We start from the raw sequence: 25,952 nt of genomic DNA, 5'->3' as shown, positions 1-25,952 counted from the left end.
TTTACAGTCTGTCTGCCGCTGTGTGCCAGTGTCAATGGAAATTAACACCGCCGGCACCGGCGTGGCCCATACTAGGCGTATACGTAATTTAACATACAATGGCAACGGCGACGGCAACGTGCATGCAATTGTGTGTTATGCGGCGTGTCATGCTGTTGTAAAATGCAAAAGCAAACGCTTGCACAGATTTCGCGCAACAGCGAAACAAACAAATAAACATTCCAAGCTCAAAGCGAAAAGCCAAAAGCCAGATGACGATGACGCGTATTCAGTTCACACTTTGTTGGCAGCTTCAACTTCGGGTTCGCTACTGTTTTTGGCTCTTGGCGTTTGTGTTGGCGTTGGCGTATCGATAAGCATCGCTTTGGTTCAATTGCTCTATGCACTAAATATGTATGTATATACATAATTACGCAATTGGCAACAACAAACAACAAGATTAGCGTCACCTCGCTGCAAATGATAAGAAAGCTGATTTGTTAGCTTAACGCTTGCGCGCCTTTCAAGTTCGTTTCCTGAGTCTTTTGATTTAGTTAGGTGCAGCTCAACAGCTGAGCGATTGTTGCACACTGCAACAAACTGTGCACAACCGAAATAGAAAAAACAAAACCAGATACAAAGTTAAACAACAAATTGCATATTTTACACATTTATTTACAAGAGAGTTAGTTATTTTGCCTAGGCGCCTCATTAACTGACTACTTACACATGACTCGACTCTCAACGCAACTGTTCGACGCAACAACAGCTCCTCGACTCTGGACTTGCGTCGCAACTGCATCGAATTGGACTCAGAAGTAACGGTATCGTGTACTGGTATACGGACTTGTATAGAAATTGTATGTGGCATACGATGTGTCGGGCGTTTGAAATGTGGTGCTGAAATATGTTGGATCCACGCCACCAGCGGCTGCTGCCACCGCTGCCACGGCTGAAATGGAAGAGAGGTGCAAAATAAAAAGCGAAAATATGTATCAATTGAATTTGGGACAATTAATAATGTTAAGCTTGGGCGGGTGCACTTGAGAGATTAGTGGAAATTGCTTAGCGAGTGCCAAGAGTGCCAAGAGTGCTGCCTCGAAATTCCAAGCGTGGGCGTTAACTGACCAGTTCAATGCGATCGCAATCGCAATCGCAGTCGCAGTCGTAATCGCAGTTGTGTGTGCATGAAGGTTAAGCGCGGCGTCAATCACGTCGTCGTCAACATTCTTGTCAAGTGTTTGGGCAAGCGTCCAGTTTTTGCTGTTGTTGTTGTTGTAGTAGTTGTACTACTTGTGCTTGTTTAATGGTGTTTGTGTTGTTGTTGTTGTTGCTGTTGCTGGGGCGTTGGCACTACGAAATAGAATGCTCGACGCGACGTTCGATGCCTGTCGCCTGCTCTCCATAAATTCAAAGGTGGGTGGCGCATTTCAGCTTGTGGCTGCCGCTTTAACTGTTGCAACATTAATCTACTGCCGCATTGCGCTTTCCATCGAGCATAGCCGCATAGCCACAAACCGACAACGTTAAAGCGAATAATCAACTAACCACAGGCAGTCCTCATCAGGAAGCAGGCAGGCAGGCAGCCAAAGGCAGGCGCTGCGTAAGTTTTTATTGTTGTTGTTTTTGTTGTTGTTCACAGAACTTTGGGCTTGCAAAATTAATTACACAATGGCCATTTGGCTACGAGTATTGACCATGTTGCACGTAAAAAACGGCGGCAATCGTGCATAAATTGTCAAATTGTAAAAATTATCTCAACTTAACGTCGCGTCGTTTTGTTGTGGTTGCTTTGTGTTCGCTTCATTCGATCGTTCGTTGGCTCATTGTGAAATTGTCTTTCAATACATTTTGTTGTACTAAGTGAGTCCAGCATGTCCTCTGGCTACCACTGCTGGACTGCTGGACTGTTGGACTAGTGGACAATTGGCCTGCTGGCGTCTTAACCTACTCGTTAATGTCTCAGCCTCAAATACACACAAAAAAGAAACAAAAACAAAACTTGCTCCATTTCGTTTTTCTTTTTGCTTTTCATGCGATATGCAAAAAGCAAAACAGCCACCACGAAAAAAAATGCATTAAACCCGCATATCATTGACTGTCTTATAGAGGCACATATGCAAATGTGTTTGTGTGCGCTCATTGACTCTATAGACAGGCAGTAAGCCATGCAGCTTGACTTGATTGCTGCTGCAGCACCTGCAGCCAACACATTTGTTTTTGTTTGTGTTTTTCATTCAAAACTCTTTTACAGATTTTTGTTGCCTTTTAGCTCTTTTCCACCTTTCCAGTTGAGGTATTACAAGCTGCTGCATACAAATTGTGATTGGAAGCTTTGTGGCAAGTTAGAAATGGTTTCAAAACTCATGTAGTAAATGTGTTTCGATTTTTATCTCCTCAGCTACAAACTTATTTTCGAAAATAAGTGGCATGAAATCATAAAATTTATAAGTATTACGCCTATTGGAATTTTAATTGAATGCACGGCTTTCAATTCTCAAAAAGTAATCTAATAAAACTATATTATTTGGGAAAAATGTTTGAAAAAATATGAAAGGCATTTTATTTCAGTATTTGCTTTTTAATGAGCATAACTTTCTTAAAAATTTAATTCATTTCCATATAAAATATCTGGCTAAGCCCGCTTTGACCCTTAAATGAATTCAATAAAGTTTTCCCTCCTTTTATATTAACATTTAAAAGATATGTTTACACAACATAAAAAGATTTTATGTTGGATACGAAATTTACTATGAAATATTGCATTTAAAAATAGAAAACATTCTTCAATAATATTTTTGTTTAAAAACTATTTTTTCCCACCCAATATTTTTTAACTTCATCTTAGTAAATCAACTACCTTCGCTTTCAGTTGTCGTAACTTTCTCAAAACTCCATTGATTTAAATCTGTTATTTCTTTTTAAACTCACTGTGACCTCTACATGACTTCAATAAAGTTTTCGCTTACTTCCCCGGCCCCCCGCCCCCCGCTTGTCACACTCGCCTCGTAATTCGAGCAATGTTTTCACTATCATTTCCATCTATCGTTACTCAAGTGCTGCCATGTTGTGTCTTAGTGCTGCCCACTCGATTGTGAAGCTGTGTGAAGAGTGTTGCCCACGTCGTTACAGTTTTTTGGCTTTGCCATCGTCGCGACATTACCTCTCGCCCCTCCTTCCCCCACCCACTGCCAGGGCTGAGGAGGTTTTTTGGACGAGGCCGTCGTCACAGTTCGATTTGTGTCGCTGCACTTCAAAGCTGACGCTGTTAATTAGACGCTTGTTTTGTGTGCACTTACAATAATTGCTACAAGAAATCATAATCATACCAAAAAAAATAAAGAAAAAGAAATAAACAAAAATAACTATCAAGCTAAAAATTGGTGCGTTTGAATGTGAAAACCAACAAAATCATAAATGTAAAACACTACGAAATAATTGTTTTTGATTTTCTTCGTTTCTGTTGAGTGTTGCCGAAAGAGTTGTAAACATAAATAATAAATACTTTGTGTGTGCACTTTGTTTATATGTAAATTTGTTTTTATTTATAATTTAGTTTAAAAATAAATTCGAGTTACAAAATCATAAAAAGGTGAGAATTTGAACATATAAATACGGTTTATGCTGGCAAATAAAAATAATAAAATAAAATCAAATAAAATCAAAATTGAAAAGCGCAATTAAGGTGAATTGTGTTGGCAGCAAATATCGATAACAATAGAATTAAATTAAATAATTCCTAATAAACAACTAATATCGTATATTTATTATTATCATTAGCATTACTAGTATTATTATTATTTTATTATTATTATTAGCATGTGCTTGAGTGTTTGTGTGGTGTGTGCGTTGGGATAGGAGGACATGTGGTTAGGGCTGCGGGGATCGGTGATCGGGGATCGAGGTTGATTGTTGGTTGATTGAGTGCTGCAAGCGCTCAAATTGCAATTAACTGTGACGCGCATTTCCGTTTCCGGTGCAGCATGGCATTGCTTTTTTTTTGTGCTTAGCTTTTTGCTATTTGCTATTTATGTGGGTGCTTAATGTGTGTATTGCTTGTGTTGTGTGTGGAGTGTGGTGTGGTGGTGTGTGTGCTTTTGCTAGTGTGTGTGTGTGTTTGTGTGTGTGCATTTAACCAAAGATTGTGCCTGTGAATTGGACATGGTGTGGAGGGTAAATTAAAAAAATAAGTACGAAACACAATTATAAAACAATTATAAAACAACAACTATAAAAACTGCATGTTTAAACACTACTTCAATTGCACTAATAAAGCTTTTCGTGTGAGTGTGTGTGTGTGTGTATATTTGTGAGTGTGTGTGTGTGTTTGGATGACTTGGCATTGGCCTAAGTTCTATGTTATATAGTTTTTAGACCGTGCGTCTGAATGTATTACTTTGTTGCGGAGGCACAAAACCGAAACCAGAGGCGCCAACAACAACACCGCTCGACTCCTCAATTGCGTCTGGTGGCGAGGGAGGGAACACAACGGGGCCTGCAAGTGAATGAAGAAAAGAACAAACGAAGATGTTCCAAAGAAGGGTAAAATTATAGTAATTGTAATAAGTAAGTATAAAAAGCTACAGTCGTGTTTGCTCGACTGTGAGATACCCGATACTCCTCTCCAATAAAACCATATTATACAAATAGTAAAATACCAAAGGCTTTACTTGGTATATTGACATATTACTACATTAAAAATACGCCACATATGTTAGTACTAAACACTCCAGATTGTCAGTCAAACCAACTGAGACCCTATCAACGTAGGCGCTTTTTGCCATACAAAAGTCTTCCATAAATTAATAACAATTTTTATCTGATTTTCAGGAATCCCAAATACAGCTGCTATTGCTGTATGTACCAAGAATCGTTGCTCTAGCTTGTTATTCGATTTTTGTCGATTGGAAATTTGAAACAAAACTTAATCTCCGTGCAATCATAATAATTGCTATCGAGAAAAAATGATAGCTCTATCTCTTATATTTTCGGAGATGTTCATACGAACAGACGGACAGACAGACGGATATGGCTAGCGTCTCGACTGTTGACGCTGATAGAGAACTTATGTACTTTATGGGGTCGGAGATGGCTCATTCTGCTTGTTAGATACATATCCTCCAAGCCCAAAAGGTTATAATAGCCTTCTAGCTTATGGGTAGCAGGTATACTTAAATGTAGTCTCAAAATGTACCTCTGTTCTGGCGGGGATCGCGCACTTGAGCCGCCTGAGTAGAGGGCGCCAGCGCCAAGGGATCGTAGGCGAAACGCGAGCGACCGGGGAATTGTCCTAGGAAGTATTGCTGGCCGGCAGCAAGGGCCAGGCACAGGCACAGAGCAGCAATGGTGACTAACTGCAAAGAGAGAAAAATGTTGTGGTATAGTTTAATAAATGTATTTAAGTATGTCAAAGCGCGAGTACGGTCAAAGCGATTAAACACACAATTGAAATGTGTGCCAATGCCAGAGCAATGTTTGTGAGTATATAAAACAATTAAGTAGCCTGTCTGTCAGTCTGTCTGTCTGTCTATCTGTATGTCACAGACACACACAAAGCCAACATGTGGTGTTTGGTGTACTTGACTTGAGCCACGAGGCAGCTAAGAGCCAGAGCCACGAGCCAGTTCTTGGCTCAGTTAAATCTCATTGGCAATTTTTCATATGCAGAGCAAATATGTGTAATTAGCAACGATTGCATAAAGAAAACGAAATTTATGACAATTGCAACAGTTTTTTCTTTTTTTTTTGTGTTAAGTGCTGCACATTGTTTTGTGGCACATTTTCGGTGTGCGATTGGTGCCGCTGACCCAATTCGCAACGGCAACGGCAGCGGCAACGCAAATGCATCCAATCAAATGCGGCGATAAGCGTGCTTGCAGCTCGTTAAAGAGATTTGACCACAGTTCAGTTCAGTTGAGTTCAGTTCAGCTGTGGATGCTGTGGCGGCGTTCATCAATGGTCTTGCAGCATGCTGTGCAAATTGGCTTTGTGGTTAAACGAAAAAACTGAGTGCAAGCTGTCGACTAAGGCGCCTGAATTTATTGATTTCCCATTGCAAAGCGCGCAGCAGGCGAAGTGGAATCTAACCGCTAGCAATGTCTTATTTATTTTTTATATTTAAAGTCTTAAAGCTGTCAGGCAATCGACGTTGACCAGCCGCTAATCATAGGGCTGCAAATGCACTTAATAGAACGGGTTTCTCTTTGCTATATGCATATTAAAAGTTTTATATTGTAAAGTACGAAGCAATCGCACCTGTGCACACATATGACTATTATATATTATCGAGTAATTGGTGGTTACTTTTGCTTTTGATTTCGTTTCGTTTTCGCTTCATTAATTGCCTAATGGGGCGCGCCTGGCAAAAAGGCAAATGCAATGCGAGGCGCACAGGGCGTATGCGCAATATTTGGTTAAATCAGCGCACGCTCAAGCTAATCTCCAAAGGCAAAGGCGGTCTATTGATTTTATATGCAATGTGCAAAGTGTTTACGAGCACCCTACAAATTAATCAACAAAACGACATCAACGAAAAAACGAAAACGATAAACAACAAAAAAAGTTGCTAACAATAACAAAATGCACAACAAGCTGCTGTAACAACAATGCTAATTGCTGTTGGCGAAAATATGCATAACAACAGCAGCAGCAAAAAAAAAAAAAAACTGAAACTGAATTTAAACTAAATAATCAAAAATATATGCAAACAAGGCGAACAGTTGCCAACAAGAAACTGAGACTGAGGCTGCGACTTCTTGTCTAGACTTTTAAAGTCTCGCCAACTTGTGAAAATGTTTTTAATTAATGCATGCTTGTTATTGTTGCTATTGCTGGTGCTGTTGCTGTTCCTGTTGTTGTTGCCTCTAAGCCAGACTTTCCGTCTGTTGCCACACATCAACGTAGCAAGTTCTCTTTATATCTCTCTGAGAGTTTTGATTAAGCCATCGAGCAAGTAATAATACTTAGCTGATGGAGGAAATAACAGTTTGGCAACGCAAACGCAAAAGTCCTCTGGGCAACACTGTGTGGCATGCAACACATGTCGTCAGCCAAAAGCCGTGTTGCATTTCGCATTTGCATCGCCAAATTCCACGCATACTTTGGAACAACTTCGCTTTTGAGATTTTCTGTGTGTGATTGTCGAACGTGACAGGCGATTTGAAAGTAATCGTTTAAACTAATTAAATAAATTAAGCGCAGCAGTTGGTTAATTTTTCTTGATTGCCGCAAGGAATCCGCACAAAACTCAAAAAGCCGTGCAGCATGTTAATGTGAGTTAATTTGTTTGACTCGTTGAATCGAGCGTAAATAAATACACTAACAAAAAATACAGTTTGTATTAAAATTGCTGTCATTCCTCATGCATGTATGTTACCCCTGCCACCCCCTTCTCGCCCGTCTCTTATCGAAGCCATAACAAATTAGTTGAACAAATGACCTTAGATATGATTTCGTAATTGGGCGGCGCTTGCTGCCTGCTGCCTGCTGCTTGTGTTTGTTGTTTGTTGTATGTTGCTCTCAGGCCTATGCAAGTTGCCTCGATTGTTGGCCAACGGCGTCGCATGCGAAATAAACAACAACAACAACGAAACCCACCCACCCACAGCAACAATGATTAAGTGCAGCAACATGTGAGCGTGCCACAGCCCGTTGAAGTCGCACTCGCAAAACCTAAACAAAATAAGCACAACAACAACTGGACAACAAAGACAACTACATTGGCTTGTTAGCAACGACTTCACATACCCTGTGACAAGCGCTGGCAAAGAGGAGTCTATTCAACTGTCAAATGAATACCTTTCGATGTCTAGGGTATCTGCCAGTTGTGCACTCTGCTTTGCTCTCTTTTCTTAGTGGTTTTTCAATCAGATTTTTGCATTTTTATGCTGGCATTTATTGGCGTTTAGATTTTGATTGGCTCAAATGTGCACTAAAAATAAATGCTATTTGATTTTATTATTATTATTTATTATTATTATTCTACGAGTCGCAAAGCAGGAAAAACAAATTAAATAAACACAAACAACAAGTGAACTTTCAATTACGTATTCCTGACTGAAATGCACCCCAAAAAATGAGTCATACTGAAGTCGAGAGGCTGGAAAAATGGAAATGGAAAATAAGGTCTGTACAGCTGGATGGAGTGTTAATTAATCTTATTTAAGCAAATGGTTTGTCATTTCGGTCGAGCAGGCATTACAAATTTGATGTGAACAATTTGCCAAAAGTGAATGTTGTGAAACAATTGAAGTGCGCTCAAGTTTAAGCGAAAATAAAAAGTCGAACATAAAACAACTGTGAAATAAAAAATCGTTGATTATTGTTATCTGTTGTTAATGATTATAACGCCTACGGCAGCTGGCAGGCAGTCAGCCAGGCAGGCAGTCAGGCAGTCAGGCTACAGGCTAACAGATGCTAATACTCGTCCAGGTTAATGGTCGATTGAGCAACTGTTCATTGACTTTCAACACGGAAGCAGAGTGTAAGCTCACTCTGGAGTCCCTCCTCTTGTCTGGTGCTCGTAGGTGCCGAGACTACAACTTGGTTTGACGTCGATTGAAATTACTTTGAATTGTGTTTAATAGCTGGAAATGATGCCAGGCCAAACCAAACCAAAAAAACTAGAGACGTGGTCAACTGCTGACTGCTGACTGCTGATTGCTTAAGCAATTATATCAAAGATCAATTTAGCCGCGCAGCTAGTTTTGCTTCGGAAGTGCAAATTGCCGTCACAACAGCGTGAGAATCAAAGAGGCTTTTCCTTTTTCCTGCTAAGCGATTTGACTGACCCATTAAATGCAAAAGCAAACGAGTTCAAGTTCAAATTGCTGCTGCCGTGCAAATTTGTAGACTACAAGTATATATATACAGCTTATAAATATGGTAATCGTCTCTCTCTGTCTGTCTCTGTGCAAAACGATAAATCTAACATAACTATTTTGCAAGCCAAAAACGTTGTCATGTGGGCAGCTCGACGCTCTCCAAAGACTGAGCTCAACTGGAGCTGAACATGTGTATGCCAGGCACTTGCCATGCAGCAACAGGCAACTGACTGACTGACTTGGATTCGATTCGAACTCCCGAGTCGAAGTCGCAGTCGCAAGCGCAGACATGGCTCCAGCATTGATTGCGACAGCTGTGTGCACTAATCGCGCCACACTAAACGAATTGTAATAAAAATAGCCAAATGCGATTTGCGCTTGATACGAAAACTGGACATGGACATTGCACCCAGAGTTGGGAATCACGGGGAATAAACTTTGTCTCCGTTTTTTTTTTTTGTTGTGGCCTAGACATGTGTGCAGGAATTGCAACATTTGAGCAAGCGGCATCTTCATTGGCATACTGAAACCGAAACCGAAAACTGAGAAGTCAAACGAAGCCAAGCGCAACGCTGCAAAAATTGTAATGGCAATTAATTTGAATTTCTACACGCAAAGCGTGTAAAATGCAACAACATGACGACGAGGACAAGTTGATGGCGATGGCAACGGTGATGGCGATGGCGATGGCAACGCTGATGGCGTTGGCAGCGATTAACCAAATGAATTAAAGCGATTGTCGAGCAATTAATAAATCTTTTTTTCCGCTGTGCCAGACACAGCACGCATTTTGGGCCTCAATCGCTAATCGAGAGCGATTTGCCAGTCGTTGGCTGATTGCGGTTCCCAGGGTGCCTTGGGATTGTGACTTTAACTTAAACAGCAACTGCAACTGGGATGAAACGACAATTGCCAGTTGCCGACAGTTTCAGTTGCAGTTGCAGTTGCAGTTACCGTTGACGTCGTCGCTGTTGCTGTTACATAACTTTGCCTCTAATGAATTGAGTTTGAACTGCAGTCGCTGCCTTTTGCCTTCATTTTTTTTTCACTTTATTTCTTTTTTTAATTTATGGCTGCAACACAGCGGTCACGCATGCAGCATATCTTGCCACACACTGACGTGAGAGAGAGACAGAGACACGCAATTGGACAAGAAGTTGGTCAGCGGTCAGACTGGAAATCTGGCTTCAGACTCTCGGAATCTGACTTTGGCTTTGGTCAATTGGCGCGTGTGTATCGCACTTTTCAATTAAGTTACAAAACGCATGCCCAAGCACGTTTTTTCAGTTTTTTGCCATTGCGTTTTTCTTGTTACTGTTGTTGTTACTGTTGTTGTTGTTTATAGCGATCTGTGTAAACAAGTGTCGGTTTTTACTTGTTTCTTTGGCATGGTCGCGGCCTTCAACATGAACTTGAACTTCTTAATATTTTTTGTGATATTTCTTGCTTAGCTTTAGCGTGCTGTTTTTTGCGTAGCCTGCTCGTTTAGCGTGTAATTGTAGGCCAAAGTGAATTACGTGTGTGTGACGGAAGCTGTTGGAAAAATGCGTGTTTGACTGCATAATCATGGTAGACAAATTTATGGCCTGGATTGCTGCTGTGGCACGCCCAACGCCCCAACCAAAAAGAGTCCATTGTCTGTCACTGAAACAGCTTAATAGTCAGTTACAAACACAAAGAGAGAGATATGTGAATAGATATGTTTATTTTGTATATACGCGACATCTATGCTTGCGGCGGCTTTGTCAACTCTTTAATGCCGACAAAATGCTTGCTGCAAAAATTGACACACACGACAACTGGCAACAGGCAAATAAGCCGAGAAACTTGGCCATAAATTCGAGTGCTCAATACAAAAATACAACAAGGCAAAAACAAATACAAAAAGTGTTCTGCATAGCACAATATCTTGTGTGAGTTGACTCAATTTGTGTGCATGGCAAAGTTATGGGAAATATTAACGCTTGGCATTGGTTTCACTTCACTTGCAAATCGTTACGCCAAAATAAAAACAAAAGACTTAGGCAACAAACTTGCGCGAAATTGCGCATACGCAAAATTATAAAATAATAACAAAAAGTGCAACTTTTCGTACGTTGTATTTGTGTTTGTGTTTTCTTTAATTGCAAGTACTTACGAATTTCATGTTGATTGAGTTGGGTTTTTTATAGCTGATGTATTTTTGTTATTGTTGTTGTTGCTGGCTGAGCTGCAATTAGTTAACAAATATTTCAAATATTAATTCGCTTTGAATGATTTATTTAGGCACTGCACTGTTAATTTTTGGTTTTTTTGTGGATCTTTCATTCTCTTTCTTTCATTTCGAACAATACACAAACACAATTCGGATTTTTTTTTTTTTGGTTTTTAGTTGTAGTTTATTATTGCTTGGTGTTTATTTGTAATTTATTTGATTCGTTATTGAGCTGCAGTTGTTGTCAACGCGTGAACGCGAGTCAAACGAAACTAAAAGCCAAACTTTAAAACGCGTTAAACAATGAGCTCTGAGCTGGAAGCTGGGAACTCTTTTCAGCTGTTGTCAACAATTGGGCTTACACGACTCTGCGCTGTGTTTGTTGTTGTTGTTGTTAGAGTAGTTGTTGTTGGTAGCCTGGACTCGGACTCCGGACTCGTCGTCGTGTCTACGTCGAGCTGTGCGGTAAAACGTTTAATGAATTCCAACAGAAATGCTCAGTTGATTTTATATAAAGCATGGCAATCGTGCGCCGTCGCTGTCGACGTCGACGTGGCCGTCGCTTGTGCTTTGTTTGTTGCGTTTCGAGTGAGTTTTTTTGCCCAGCTGCTGCTGTTGTTGTTGGGGAGTTACTTGAGTGCGAGTGTGAGAGCCTTTTGAGCGCTAAATTTGTTGTTGCTGGCCTACGTGCAGCACGTGATTGTCGTTGTTCTTGGCCGGTTACTTGCAAAATTAATAAATTGCAAAAATAAAATCAAAAATCAAAAAACACAAAACATAAAACAGAAAAATGGACAACTTTCTACAACCAGTTTACTCTATGCAAGCTGCACTTCAAGCGGGTCAATCGTCAACTTATGCAAATCTAATGCAAATGTAATAGGAAAGCTGGCAACACCTTGGCTTGATTGCAGGTGGATGAAAAAAAGGCAACAAAAATTACATCAACACCAGCAGCAACAGCAGTAACAGTAGCAACAACAACAACAACAACAACAATAGTAACAGCGGCAACAACAACATTTGCTGGTAGCTCAAGCTTTGGCAATTTCTTCCGCCTCTATCGTTTTTGACCGTGAAATTTTAGTGTGATTGTTGGCCTGTTGCTTGGTTTATTATTTCATTTGTTGCTGTTGCTGTTGTCGGTCGCTTTTAGTAGTTAGATGGTCGACGAGAGTGCCCGTTGGCTTGATTTAAATGACAATTTACATTTTGTTCGTTTTGTATGATTAAAAATAGCAATATGCATATCATAATCATAACGCACGAATTGTCTGCCGGAAGCACTAAAAATAAGGCTTAGTCCACACGCCTGTGCTATATATGATGTTTATTAACATATATTTTCTGAATCGAGTGTGTATTAATGTATGCTATACACATAAATATATGTACATATTTAATATCAGAGTGTGTTGTATATTGTGCAACATCAAATGCATGACATTTACGGCCCTTTAACTGCAAAAAATTCGAGCAAATAATAAATATATGACACCGAGGGTTGCTTTAAAACTTTGTTTATGTGCATGCTTAAATTCTTGAAGTAATTGCAAATTATGATGAATTTCAAAAGCTGTCGGTAGAATGCATTTTAAATGCCCATCAATAAAAAACCAAAAAATACGCTTGCGGTTAAATGTGGAAATTAATGAATCATTGAGTCGCACTTATTCAATTTGATTGCTGGTTGCTTACTCATTGGACTGCCCTCGTAATTAATGCCAGTAATTAAATACAAATTGCACACTTGTCGCAGCAATGCTAACAATGCGTTTGATATTTTTTTTTCCGCCAGCCAATGCAGTTAATCAGCCATGCAGTTGCTTGAAGGCTGCGAGGAGACAACCAGCGAGAGCTAGACAGAGAAAGAGAGATGGGGAGCAAGAGAGAGAGGGCTGTACTATGACGTTAGTTGGCTAATACAAATACCAAGTTCAAGTTCAAGCTGTCAGGTGTCAGGCAGCAAAGTGGCCACAAAAGTGCCTTCGTTTTGTGCGATGCAACAAGACAAAGACGCAACAACAAAAAATGAAAACAAAAAACCGCAAAAAATTAAATTGAATTTTAAATTGGCGATTTGTTATTTATATTTACTTGTAGTTGGTTGCAAGTGTTCATAACAGTCATAGTTGCGAGCTGTATTGTCTTCACTTGGGGTCAAGTTCAGTTGGCCATTTGTTGTAAGCCATTCAATAATTAGCCCGCTTAATTGTGGATTGCCATTGATTTATGTCCGATCAATTAACAAATTGCCTTGCTAGTACTTTGCCTTTGCTTTTTGCTTTGTTTCTATTTCTATTTTTTTTTTTGTTTTTTTGCTTTCTTTTGTTGCTAGTTTGCCATTTGCTTTTGCTTTTGCTTTGGATTTGGATTCAGATTTGCGTTCGACGGTTTAATTGAAATAGTAGTTGAACGCGTCTGACAATAGTTATCAATCATTTGAGCAAATTTCTTGGCCTCAGACCGGACCGGCCTCAGGTTATTGCCACTTTGAGGAATTGAAAATAGCGCCAAAAGTGTGCGTGTGTTTGGGCCCGAACTTGTCTGCACATGACAGCCACGCCACTAATTAATGACTTTTTAAATGCGCTAAAAATAGTCGCTGATATTATAGTCCAACTATTCGCATGCTAATCAATTGAGCTTATCCTGAATGTATTTACAAGACCATTAATCAAACGGTGCCCAACACGCGCAACTAATTATCAAGTTCAGCAAACATTTGTACTCCATTACACCTTCTCCAGAGTGCTCCCTAACAAATCATTACATAAGTCAGACTGGGGAATCGTTAAGGAAGTGAGAAGAGAAATCGCCGGAAACTCATCAGAATCTTAACTGATATGACTTGTGCACTCAGTCAGAACACATTTTTGTGGTTAAATGTTAATCCAAAACAGCTGTATTCCCTTTTGCTTGAGAAATACTCATTCAAATGTTTTCCATTCACTCGATATTCACTTCCTCTCATATACGAGTTATTTTTGGCATTGTCAATTGCCATTTCTTTTGTTATAAACGGCTCCCTGTCGTTTTATATGTGTTATCAAATTTATATTCAATGAGCGAGAGGAATATGCAAGGCTTAGCAACGTTTCAATACACTTTACTTAATAAGTGTAAAAAATATGAAAAATATTAATATATTCGCATTTGTTACAAAACTTGTGCGATTACTTAAATACTTTAGCAAGTGTACTGAATTTATTTTTGACTCATTTGAATGGATTAGCGCTGATTGTATGCGATTATCATATCAATTTGTCATAACTTTTGTTTTCAATATTCATGTTGATTTCATTTTTTCATTTTTACGTTTTTTGTCGATGAGTTTCAATGACCTTACTTAATTCCGTTAATAATTAAGCACATGATGACGCTGCTGTTGCACTTAGACTCTGAAATAATTACGTTTGTTATATGCCAATTAGTGAACGTGTAGAGGAAGCATTGCTAAGGCTGATGCTGATGCTGCTGCCTTAGACGGTTGACAATATTTTACAGTTAGTTCAACTGCCAATTGTCAATTAACTAATTGTGCCCAAATATGCATAGCGAATTATGAAAAGCGAGTGCAAGTTCAAATGTTTAGCATTCCAAAGTTCCGGTCCAATTCGAATTCGAATTCAATTTGCATTATGTATGAAGCATTTAGCTTTTATTCTCACGACATCGACCTTGACAATGCCCGACGCAGTCTGAGTTGAGTATGAGTAACGCATTGCTCGAGTGGCTCGGCTCGAGAGGAAGAAAACTCTTGAAGCTGAAGCTTAAACTGAAACTGAAAACGGGTTTTTCGCTTTTCCATTAGGCGTTTTTTGAAGGTGTGAATGTGCGTATGCAATGTGGCTCTGCTTCAACAGCGACACTCAAAACGTAACCGTTAGTTTGACAAAATGACACTCAACTGCGTTCGTGTGATTTAAATGAAACTGGTTATATGGCCAATGTTATGCATATTCGTGGTTGGTTAACTACTTTCGATAGGGAAGAGTTTTGCTGTTGATGCACTTGTCAAACTCACTAATTTGCATGTCTGTCTACCGTAAAGTAGTTGTCGATGCTGTTGTGATATTCGTAAATATTTGGCGACAGCTAATTAAATTGAGTCAAGATTAGATTTTGAATTTAACGCATTTCAGTGCTGTAAGCGGCGTCAATAAATCGATCAGGAAGCATTAATAGCACATATTAATCGTTGATACGGAAGCTATCGATGGTTTTCTGTAAATAGTATCGATATGAGGCGCCAATTGTAAATATCAACCGTTTGAATGATGTTATATGAATGAATGAATGTTATATATCCAAGGAGTTTTCTTTTAAATCTATAAAAAAGTTCGTGCCTGGCTTTTATAAAGGACCAGCTTTGCTGTAAAAATTAAAAAGGTACAGTTCAAGTTCTATTTTATGTAAGCCCTGGTATATTTTTTATATTGCTCTGAACAGTACACATCAAACTGTATCATGCGCTGAACAATTCTACAAGCACTAATTTAAAATGCACTACACAGCAATTTATCAAAGTTGGAAAATTTCTTCGAGGTTTATTATTTTTCATATACAAACATGAAAAAAAAAATATTCAAATAATAACGTTTTTGTAATTTGTGGACAGTTATATTTTGGTATATTATACCATCATGTTGGTATATTTTCAGCTTTGACATGCGGTCACACACAACCACTCATCAGCCGGCATCAGCAGCACTGAAAAAAAAGCGAAAATATTTGTGTAAAAGTTTAAACATATTTTCAGTAGAGACGACGCCAACGCATGCAAGAATGACGCAAATAAACACACAGTGGCTCCTGGCAATTTTCGGCGTTCTTTGGGGCTTGCAATTCGCAATGAGCTCCGAAGACAATGAGTATATGAAACGGGAGCATAGCCTGGTGCGTCCATTTCAAGGTATGTGGATGATAAGCATTTTATATATAGCACAGCTTGGCTTAACAATGAATCATATACTTAATTTCTTGTTTGCAGGCGTTGGCGTTATACTACCACACTGGGACTTTTTGGGTAACACAATGGTCACCAGCAACTACATAAGACTGACACCGGATTTGCAATCCAAGAGCGGTGCATTATGGAATTATTCGGTAAGCGGGAGAGCTCGCAGCATGAGTAATTCAAGAAGTAATTAATGATGTCTATACAATAATTATCGTGCAGCCGGTTATGGGACGCAACTGGGAGGTGCATGTTGGGTTCAAAGTGCACGGCAAAGGTAACGAACTGTTTGGCGATGGCTTCGCCATTTGGTATACCAAGGATCGCATGCAAACTGGACCCGTCTTTGGCAGCAAAGATCATTTCTCCGGCCTGGCCATCATTCTAGACACCTACAGCAATCACAATGGTCCACACAATGTAAGTACATAACAATACTTGTTGCCTCAATTATTATTATTATCATTATTCTTTATTGGCTGCAGCATCAACATCCATATTTAAGTGCCATGGTTAACAATGGCACCTGGAGCTACGATCACGATAGAGATGGCACACACACTCAGCTGGCTGGCTGCGAGGTTCGTTTCCGTAATGTGGAATATGAGACTTTTGTCAGCATACGCTATGAGAACGATGTGTTATCAGTCTCCACGGATCTGGAGAATCGAAACGAATGGAAGAATTGCTTTGTGGTCAACAATGTTGAGCTGCCCACAGGTTATTACTTCGGTCTATCAGCAACAACGGGCGATTTGTCCGATAATCATGACATACACAGCTTCAAGTTCTTCGATATTGATAAGAGCATCACAGTAAGTGAAATTTGTCATTTAAGTGATCATTATGATGATGTTGCATTATTGCTTAATTGTAGCACGAGGAGATTGTCAGTCGAAGCAATATTATACCAAATGCCAAAACATTTGAAGCACCGCGTGAGCACAAGGAGGATCCCAAGCCAGGAATGTCAAATGCCAAAATATTCTTTATCCTGTTGTTCGTTGTGCTAGTGGCGGCGGGCGTGGCTATCTTTGCCATATCGTACTTCAAAGATCGCAATGCGCGCAAACGTTTCTACTGAGCAGCATCATAATAACTAGAGAACATCGGCAACTGTGTCAGCAGCAAAACACAACCAAACCTAGGCTTAAGTCTACCGCGTTGTTGATGACAAGTTTCAAATCCCTTTTACAATTAATTTATATTGAATGTACCCATTAATGACATTTGTTCATAAGTCAGCTAGAATTATCCGTTTTCTGTTGAGGTTTGTTCACTCCGTTGTTTATCTTTTTAATTTCGAATGATTAGGCAAAAAACAACGACACGTAAGATAAATGGGCAATTGTTAAATTTAAGTGAACATTTTTAATCTGAACTATATAGACAAATTGAGAGACCGTAAGATTATTATTGCAGTATGTGTGTGTACATTATATAGAGCAAAGAGCATGATAAAGATAAATGAAACGACCAACATACAAAAACTGTCAAATATTGTTCGCTCTTAATTTAGTTTAAACCCAATGATGATGCTGTCGCTGTTGTTGGCGACTGGCTGAGGATGAGCGTGCCGCCGGTGGGCGAACTGTGGCTAGCATGGATTCGATTTGACGCACCTGATTGCTGACAAAACGATCGTTTGACGGTTCATTCGATCGTTCACCGCTCTCCAGCGTATCATTGGACTTGTGCATGCCACTTAAGATGCACTGCTCAAACAATGATTTCGACTGCCCGTCGTCAAGGGAATCATCGGAGCTGTAATCAGTCTTAGCGCCACCATCGATCGTCTGTCGTCTGTGGCCATTTGCCGGCTTGGGCAGCGTTTTTGTGGTGTGACTTGAACTAGTGCTGGCGCCACTTGGTTGCGGTCTGCAGCTTCCCGCAGCAATCGCCTGACTCAGCAGATTGCAGTCATCATCGGAGTCCATTGATAATGAGCTAAGTGAATCACTGCGCTTTGGCAAACGCGGTTCGTTCTCCACTTGAATGGCACTACGTCTTGGAGGCAACTTAGGCGCAGATTCCGCATTGCGTGGTAACAGCTGCGGCGGCTTCATGGGCAAGCGCATGGGACCCACTTGTGCCGACCCAACAGTCAAATTCGATAGTTCCGAGATGACAGAGAAATTGCAGGGACTGTCCTCCACATAATACTTGTTCATTTCATCCGTCACAGGTAGATAGTTGGGCAAACCACCGCAACGCATCTTGGTAATAGGATCCTCGTTTACTTGCAATGCTGGATCGAGTCCCTGCGGCAGCGGTCGCGGCATCTGCTCATTGGCATTGTAATCATTCGCCGTGGATGCTATCGACAGCACCGACAGATTACTATTGCTGCCCGCCTTTGAGAGCAACGCTGGCGTATCTTCGGTACAATAATTGCGCGCATCATCATTGCCATTGTGATCATTTCTTAGAGGCATCTCTTGTTGTTGCTGTTGGGAATTGAGCTTGCGATCGCGATGCGGCGACTGAGGCATGCTCTGGGTGGGTGAATCTGGCAGCTCGGAGGGTGAAATGACGCCGCTTTGCATGCGACTGTAATCGCTAATTACAGAGGCATTATCATCACAGGCAATAGTCTCATCATTCACCAGGGAATCCATGGAACTGCGTCTGGAGAACATGAGCGGCGTTTGCATAGCTGAGTAAATAACTTGATTGGCACAGTTGGTATTGTTATTATTGTTGTTGCTGTTGTTGGCATTGCTGTTGTCGCTAGTTGTCGGAATAGGCTCCGCTGTTGGCGTCAGTGCCTCGGGTGTTTTTGGCACCGTCGTTTGCTTCTCCTGCTTGACTGTGCCGACTTCTGTTAAGCTACTGAGCGAATCAAAGCGACTGAAGCAGCCTGGTGTACCCTCCTCGCAATAGTTGATGGGTCGCTCGCCCGGCTCAGGTTCGGGAGTGTCTATGCAGTCGTTGGACTTCTCTGTGGCCAAATTCTCAAGAGCTGTGGAGCGCAAATTGAGCGTTTTGGGTCGCTGCATTTGATCACTGCTCAAATCGCAAACAGATGCGGATTTGGCCAAGGGTTGCGCCGCTGTTGATGCTGTGCTCCCTGTTTCATCCAAGATGAGCAGAATTTCATTGCTGTCGCGCGTTTCAGTGGCTGTTGCTGGTGGCTGTGGCACTGCTTGAGCTGAACGTCTTTCCTTGTAGCGCACACTGAAATCCGTGGGCTGATCCAGATCGATGGAGTTCTCAAAGCTGGGCTTTGAAGTCTTATGCTCGCTGTAGCTATACTTCATAGAATAGTCAATGGGTTGTTCCTCAGCTGGCGGTTCGTATGCATTAGTTTTGCCTAGTTTGCGATGCTCGAAGGCACTGTCAGACTTAGTGGAGTCCGATTTACCGGAATAAATTGATTCGCGACTTTCACATTTACGTGGCAAAGTGTTGCTGCCATTGCTGTTGTTGCTGCCTCCGTTAGAGGCATGCACCTTCTTTAGTGAACCAGTCGGGTTGCTGCTTAGGCGCATGGAACTGTAGCGACGTGGCAGCGTTCCTGCATGACCATCCTTGGTTGGCAACTCGTTCAATGGTGCCAATTCCAAGGCAGCGCGATAATTGATCAAGTTCTTCAATGCAGAAGCGCTGCCCTCAGCTATCATTGTGTTTTTGGAGGCGATCAGTGCACGCAGTAATGGTATGGCATTGTGCTCGATGAGGAATTGCTGATCCACGGGACAGCGGGCCGACAGATTCCAGAGTGTGCCGCAGGAATTGCTGACAACCGTCTGATTATTGGACTTGAGTTGCTGCAGCAGAATGGCCAAACAATTGTGTTGTCGCAAGATCTGTCGATAGGATTCACACACCGCAATGTGACTCGACACATTACGTAATATGCCACCAGCATTCTCGACAATCTTAAGTGTTTTGCTGGGTCCCTCGTAGCTAAGCATCTGCACCAGAAAAGCCAAAGCACCGTCGACGGCACAAAACTCCGCCTTGTTGGTGCTGCAGTGCGCAGATAGATTCCACAGCGCCGACAGTATGGCCTTCAGAGTATTCTCGCTCTTGTTCTGCATGGCAGCCAGGGCCAGCGATGTCACCGTACCCAGCTCATTGAAGATGGTCTTTAGATGTTTGTCCGCACGCCACGAAAGATTACGCAAAACGCTGGCGGTGGCTTGCAGCAGATCATCCAGGTCCGTGGCATTTGAGTCCAGTTGAGCGACTAGTGCTTCCATAAACTGTTTTTGTCCACACAACAGTGACTTGTTGTTCTCCTCACCACACGTGAGATTCGTCAGTGTCATCAGCGCATACCGACGCAGTAAATTACATTGCTCACGTCCTGTTGCCGGTCCATGGACTGCATGGTCGAGATGCACCAGGTTGGGTATGGCCTTAAGGGCGCCCAGCTCACACATGGTTTGGCGATGCTCTTCATCGAAGCTGGCCTTCATCAGCAGCTTCATGGCGGCCAACGGATGACGTTCCTCATCGTCGGCAATGGATTCGCCGCCACTTTGCAGCTGCGTGCGCAGAAAATTGCAACTGTAGTCGTGTATTTGATCCAGCAGGCGCAACACCTTTACCTCCCGCGGATTGTCATGCACAATGTTATGCAGTGCTTGGCTAGCGTTCTTCCGTGCCGCTGCTCCACCTCCAGTAGCGGCTGCGTCGTCATTAGCATGCAGTATTTTCACCAGTAGTTGGATGCAGTCGGAGCTGCGTAAGGCGGCACAGGTGTCCGCATTCCGTGACAACTCCAGAAAGTTGCGCGTCAATTCAAGTTGCTTGTGAGCGTCGCTCTCGTTCAGCGTCATGATTTCAAATGAGATTTTCGCAGTTTAATGATACTGTGTTTGGCGGAAAGTTATCTTCCGGGAATTGCAATTTTCCTGTGAGTTTATAACATGTTCCTAGGATACAGGTAGAGGTTTCTTTAATCTGTCCATAATGGCTTTGGAGAGTAGGTAAAAAAGTATCCTACGGCGCAGAAGCGGCTGCCTTTATCGGTATATTCGCTAGAGCTGCAGAAACATCTCTGCTATCTATCGAATTATCGATATTTGTATTTGTAGCATGCCAAGCATCGATGCTTTTGCAGCCAACATAACTTGCAACAAGTGTCTTTAAAAAATTTCAAAGAATTTTAGTTTCATTACATTATTTTATTCATTAAAACTGAAAACAAACTAAAAATTAACTGAAGTCGTAACTGTTTTAAATACATTTTTAAAACATCTTAATCAGTCAAAAACAAGAGCTAACTGCATCTATCGTTTAGTAGCAAGCGGTCACACCTTGTCGTACCGTTCACTTTTACCAAGTTACGTCACAAATAACAGCTGTTTAGCCGCAACACAGCTGCCAGTCGTAGTTCTGAGTGTTGGTCGTGAAAAACAATGAATTTCTTGAAAAAGGTAAATAAAAATAATTTTAAAAAATGTCATACTATATGCTTAAATTGTGAATAGGCTAGCGGCTCGTTGTTGCCCATAGCTGAGGCGCAGCTGAGCAACAAATCCGCCATACACACCAGCGCCGTTTGTTGTCGCGTGCAATCTGGACGTTACCGCATAACCACAAAGCGGGATCGGCCACTTACCTATGAAATGGCAAATCCTCCGCATTTTATTGGACACCGCAAATCATGGAACTCTTGGAACACATGTAAATCTACCATTCGTGTTATTTATTGTACTATTGAACTAAACCTAATCTATGTGTAGCCACGCTAAAGGATTCGCTGCGTCCGTCTCAAACAGCTATTGAGGATGTGTTCCTGCGAAAGTTTATAACTGGCACATGGCATGCATTGGTCTGCTCCGAGATCATCATTAAGCGACAGCACAATACCATCCGTATTGCCGCCATCATTCGTCAGGCGATTAGTCCACGAAAAATGTACTTCCTCATTGGCTACACGGAGGAGTTGTTGTCATATTGGATGCAATGCCCTGTTACGCTGGAGCTCCAGACGGTGGCCGACAAGAAGGACGTTGTCTTTAAATATATTTAGTACACTCTACATCAAAATACACTTCTTATACTACAGCTACTTAATCGTTTAACTCAATGCGCGTATTTAAGTTCACCATTATTGCTTTGCCATGATTTTATGGCTTTATTAACTATCAGTCCATCCAGATCCTTGACCTAAAGAAGACAGTGGAGTTTAGGGTATTCGTTAGATGTGACTTGTAATTTTCTTACCTTTTCAACGGCAGCTTTGACTTCGTCTAGGGAATTCTTATCACGTATCAGTGATCTGATGTTCTTCACCAGCTCGACAAAGAGGAAAACGACTATCTTCTTATCGCCGCCACAAATTTTGTCCCAGATCTTTACCAATACTGTTTCGCAGATGACACCGGCAAAACATGTTGTATACCAGTTGTCTAGCAGTTCAGAGCTATCGCCAAACAACCCCAGCTTATCCAATCGACTGCAAACACAGTTATTACTTGATTGTTATAAAATTTGTCTTGGAAACTCACTCGAATAATTCCTTGTCTTCGCGCTTGAGCAGTGCTTGCGTTAGCTCCTTGAGCTTGGCGTATTCCTTTTTTAATTCACGAGTGTACTGATAGAACTCCTTGGCCATCCAATAGGTGTCTACATCATCGTCAAATATCTGCAGCAGTGCGCGCACAATCTCTATAAATTGATTGTCATCCGCTCGCACATTGCTATGCAATCGATTGTTCTCCAGCAACCACATTTTATGCAGGACCATCTCCTTAGGTTTACAGGAATCCGACGAATCCAAGCAGCGCATCACAGTAACAGCGCGTAGTAGATCCTCATAAACTTGGCGTCGTTGTTCTCGCACGTACTCGGTATTGCTTTTATGCAGCGGCATTATGCCCATGATGAGACACCAAAGCAAATGCCTTTGCAGTGCTGGAACAGTGTAATTGTGGACGAAGTGCTTCAGTTTAGTCACATTGCGAATGTCATCTTGTAACAACTTGTTTAGGGATTTCACCTCCTCGACACTGAAACAGCCAACCTTCTCATAGTAACTCGATCGAAAGTTTCTTTCGTCGGTGGTCATCTTGAAATGGTATTGTTTAATTTGTATATTGTATTTATTTATGTTTGAGTCGTCAGCTGGAAAGGCAGTGCTTTTGTGAAAAATTGCTAAGTTATAGTGTTGTAAAAGATGTGCAAAATTACTTTGGCGGTAAAGTACCAATTCAACATTTTTCCAATAAGAATTTTTTTTGATTATGCTGTAAGCATTTTAGTCAATAATAATAAAATTAGCATAAAAAATAGTATTGTTAATGTGCGTTCTGTGACATAATTTTTATAATTACAATTTATTTCTACCAAATTCGCTCCACTGGCATTGTGAATGAGTGGAACGCTCAGTGTGATCAGTAATGTTAAAGATGTCATTTCTTGGTATATTTTTGATGTTGGAATTTGTTGGTCACACTGTATACGGCAGTCCGCAGAGCAGTAAAAATTCATGAATAATAATGAAAATAAAAGACGAATAATAATCAAAATACTATTATTATTAAACGACACGGAACGAAACGGAAGTGCAATTTGCAAGCGGAAGGGTAAACGAAAGTTGCCGACTTGCATGAACTATTTAACAATTTTGCTGTGCAATCGAAAACCGACGATGCTCTCGCGCCGGAGCAAGGAAAAATCGCAGGCACACAAAGAGGGCGTCGTGGGCAAGTATGTGAAGAAGGACACTCCACCCGAGATACCGGTGATTAATGTGTGGACCTCCTATTCGGATCAACATCAACGTGCCAAAAAGAAATCGTTGCAACGCTGCGCCAGCAGCTCCCCCAGCTGCGAGTTTAAACCGCGCAGCTCGAGCTCCAGTCGCAACACTTATTCCTGCAATGATGCCCAACCGGATTACTATCATGCGCGGCGCGCGCAAAGCCAGCTGCCCCTTAACAACAATAATAGTCAGCATGTGCATCAGCCTGCCCCGACCTCGTCTGTTAGTCAGTTTCGTGCTGGTAGCAGCAACAGCAGCAGCAGCAACTATGTGAACATTGAGCAAATTGATCGTATGCGACGCCAGCAATCGTCGCCGCTGCTGCAGACTCCAACGAGGGGATTTCAGCGTAGTTACTCTTCTCAAAAGCACTCGCTTCCGCCGCCGCATGTGGCAAATACCAGCTACGATTCGGATCAGGGACTGTTGAACGCTTCTTATGCAAATATGATGCAAATACCGAGGCGACCTCCATCGCCAGCGCATTTTGCCTTACAGCAGCAACAGCAGCAACTACAACAACAACAGCAGCAACAGCACTTGCACCAGCATCAACCACTGCAACAGCATCCGTCGACCTATGGATCGATGTTGCGCTTCGAGCCAGCCAAGGAGCATCAGCCACGCTATCCACAGACAAGGTAAAGTTATCGAATCTCAATTTGACTTGTCTATAATATCTTCTTTGTTATCTAGGTCACCGCTGGAACAGCAGCAGCAACATCACCAACAACAGCAGCAGCAACAGTTGGCTGCTCATATGCTTGGTAGCTACTCCAGTGATTCGTATCCCATTTACGAAAATCCTTATCGCGTCTCCTCGATGCGTGTCACACAATCACAACGCTCCGAATCGCCCATCTATAGCAATACAACAGCATCGTCGGCCACGCTTTCGGCGACGCCGCACCATCATCATCACCAGCATTTGGCAGTGCCGTCGACTGGTTCGCTACGAGTTAGTGGACGCGACGGCAGCGTTGGCAGCGTGCGCGGTGCCTCTGCCTCGGTTCAATCGCTTTATGCGCCACCTTTGACGCCGCCAGCATCGAGCACTTCAACTGCCGCTGCTGCTGGCGACAACAATGGCAATGGTGCATTGCAAAAGGTCTCATCACAGCAGTCGCTCAACGAGAGCGAGGAGCTGCCACTGCCGCCTGGCTGGGCCACACAGTATACGTTGCATGGTCGCAAGTACTACATCGATCATAATGCGCACACCACTCACTGGAATCATCCGTTGGAACGCGAGGGTTTGCCCGTTGGCTGGCGCCGTGTGGTGTCTAAGCTGCATGGTACATACTATGAAAATCAGTATACGGGCCAGTGTCAACGTCAGCATCCATGTCTGACGTCCTATTATGTGTATACGACATCAGCAGAGCCGCCGAAAGCAATCAGGCCAGAGGCATATGCACCGCCATCGCATACGCATAATGCATTAGTGCCAGCGAATCCATATCTGCTGGAGGAGATACCCAAATGGTTGGCTGTGTACTCAGAAGCGGACTCGTCTAAGGATCATCTGTTGCAGTTTAATATGTTCAGTTTGCCAGAACTAGAGGGTTTCGATAGCATGTTGGTGCGTCTCTTCAAGCAAGAGCTGGGCACAATCGTTGGCTTCTATGAGCGCTATCGGTGAGTTTATCCGGTTTAACTTGCAACCTGTTCTGTAACTATTCTCTTCTTTTATTTGCAGTCGCGCTCTAATACTCGAGAAGAATCGACGTGCCGGTCACAATAATCCGCAATAAGAACGATCTGGCATACATCGTAAATACATGAAGTATCCTGTGCCTTTGCCCAAAACACTCATACGCCGCATACGCCACTCAGCACAATATATCTAATTTATTTATTATTATCATTATTATTATTTATTAATGCCATTTTTGTAATGTTCTATTGTGGTGTCAGTTTTGTAAACTGTGATATAATTTGACTTTAAATATGCACAATTTTAATCATGACTCTCGGAACGTTTGGAAGAATGGCCCACGATCATTTATCGACTATATATTTTCTCAATTGTGACTTGCATGTGACATGACGATTTATTTATATACAATAATACATACATACTGATGTATTATTATTTAAAACTTTAGTTTTATCTTGGATTTTATTTATTGTGAGTTTGCGGCTTCTGTATTTGTGTGCGCGCCTATTAAATTACTTTTCAGAATTTACAAAAATAATAGAACTTTTTATGGGCAAAGATCTGAGAGGTAAGCTTTAGTATACAACGTTTTTATTATTTAATTAGTCTTAAGAGCA

General features: G+C 41.6%; 6 protein-coding genes across 8 annotated transcripts; 3 read left to right on the top strand and 3 right to left on the bottom strand.

The window, feature by feature from the left end:
* Positions 1–776: 776 nt before the first annotated feature.
* LOC133837553 (uncharacterized) lies at positions 777–11,486 on the bottom strand. 2 transcript variants are annotated; one of them, XM_062268351.1, is made up of 5 exons: positions 11,358–11,486; positions 10,939–11,010; positions 5,174–5,333; positions 4,376–4,474; positions 777–931 (listed from the first exon to the last, which is right to left on the bottom strand). In XM_062268351.1, exons 2-5 carry the CDS (start codon positions 10,945–10,947, stop codon positions 792–794), a joined length of 408 nt encoding a protein of 135 aa, XP_062124335.1. In that variant the 5' UTR covers positions 10,948–11,010; positions 11,358–11,486; the 3' UTR covers positions 777–791. The 2 variants fall into 2 exon arrangements, with proteins under 2 accessions (XP_062124335.1, XP_062124336.1); XM_062268352.1 differs by lacking the exon at positions 777–931 and adding an exon at positions 3,498–4,127 and having other exon boundaries at positions 11,358–11,484.
* A 4,193-nt stretch (positions 11,487–15,679) lies between these two features.
* On the top strand, positions 15,680–17,453 carry LOC133839565 (vesicular integral-membrane protein VIP36). Its single transcript, XM_062271177.1, has 5 exons — positions 15,680–15,910; positions 15,989–16,104; positions 16,178–16,375; positions 16,441–16,770; positions 16,833–17,453. The coding sequence occupies exons 1-5, from the start codon at positions 15,784–15,786 to the stop codon at positions 17,037–17,039; spliced, it is 978 nt and encodes a 325-aa protein (XP_062127161.1). The 5' UTR covers positions 15,680–15,783; the 3' UTR covers positions 17,040–17,453.
* On the bottom strand, positions 17,350–21,008 carry LOC133839562 (adenomatous polyposis coli protein). Its single transcript, XM_062271173.1, has one exon. It carries the CDS (start codon positions 20,740–20,742, stop codon positions 17,476–17,478), a length of 3,267 nt encoding a protein of 1,088 aa, XP_062127157.1. The 5' UTR covers positions 20,743–21,008; the 3' UTR covers positions 17,350–17,475.
* A 175-nt stretch (positions 21,009–21,183) lies between these two features.
* LOC133839567 (small ribosomal subunit protein uS3m) lies at positions 21,184–21,993 on the top strand. The gene is made up of 3 exons (XM_062271180.1): positions 21,184–21,342; positions 21,397–21,592; positions 21,652–21,993. Exons 1-3 carry the CDS (start codon positions 21,325–21,327, stop codon positions 21,939–21,941), a joined length of 504 nt encoding a protein of 167 aa, XP_062127164.1. The 5' UTR covers positions 21,184–21,324; the 3' UTR covers positions 21,942–21,993.
* Positions 21,918–23,216, bottom strand: LOC133839566 (TBC1 domain family member 7). Of its 2 annotated transcripts, XM_062271179.1 has the most exons (4): positions 23,102–23,216; positions 22,420–23,035; positions 22,136–22,367; positions 21,918–22,078 (listed from the first exon to the last, which is right to left on the bottom strand). In XM_062271179.1, exons 2-4 carry the CDS (start codon positions 22,977–22,979, stop codon positions 21,995–21,997), a joined length of 876 nt encoding a protein of 291 aa, XP_062127163.1. In that variant the 5' UTR covers positions 22,980–23,035; positions 23,102–23,216; the 3' UTR covers positions 21,918–21,994. The 2 variants fall into 2 exon arrangements, with proteins under 2 accessions (XP_062127163.1, XP_062127162.1); XM_062271178.1 differs by lacking the exon at positions 23,102–23,216 and having other exon boundaries at positions 22,420–23,068.
* A 141-nt stretch (positions 23,217–23,357) lies between these two features.
* Positions 23,358–25,545, top strand: LOC133839563 (scaffold protein salvador). Its single transcript, XM_062271174.1, has 3 exons — positions 23,358–24,316; positions 24,372–25,313; positions 25,375–25,545. Exons 1-3 carry the CDS (start codon positions 23,400–23,402, stop codon positions 25,427–25,429), a joined length of 1,914 nt encoding a protein of 637 aa, XP_062127158.1. The 5' UTR covers positions 23,358–23,399; the 3' UTR covers positions 25,430–25,545.
* The last annotated feature ends 407 nt before the right edge of the window (positions 25,546–25,952 follow it).

The sequence above is a fragment of the Drosophila sulfurigaster genome, chromosome 2R (genome assembly GCF_023558435.1).
Source record: "Drosophila sulfurigaster albostrigata strain 15112-1811.04 chromosome 2R, ASM2355843v2, whole genome shotgun sequence".
Classification (NCBI taxonomy): Eukaryota; Metazoa; Arthropoda; class Insecta; order Diptera; family Drosophilidae; genus Drosophila; species Drosophila sulfurigaster.
The sequence above is the reverse complement of the archived record's forward strand: the minus strand, read 5'-3'. Positions and strand labels throughout refer to the sequence as shown.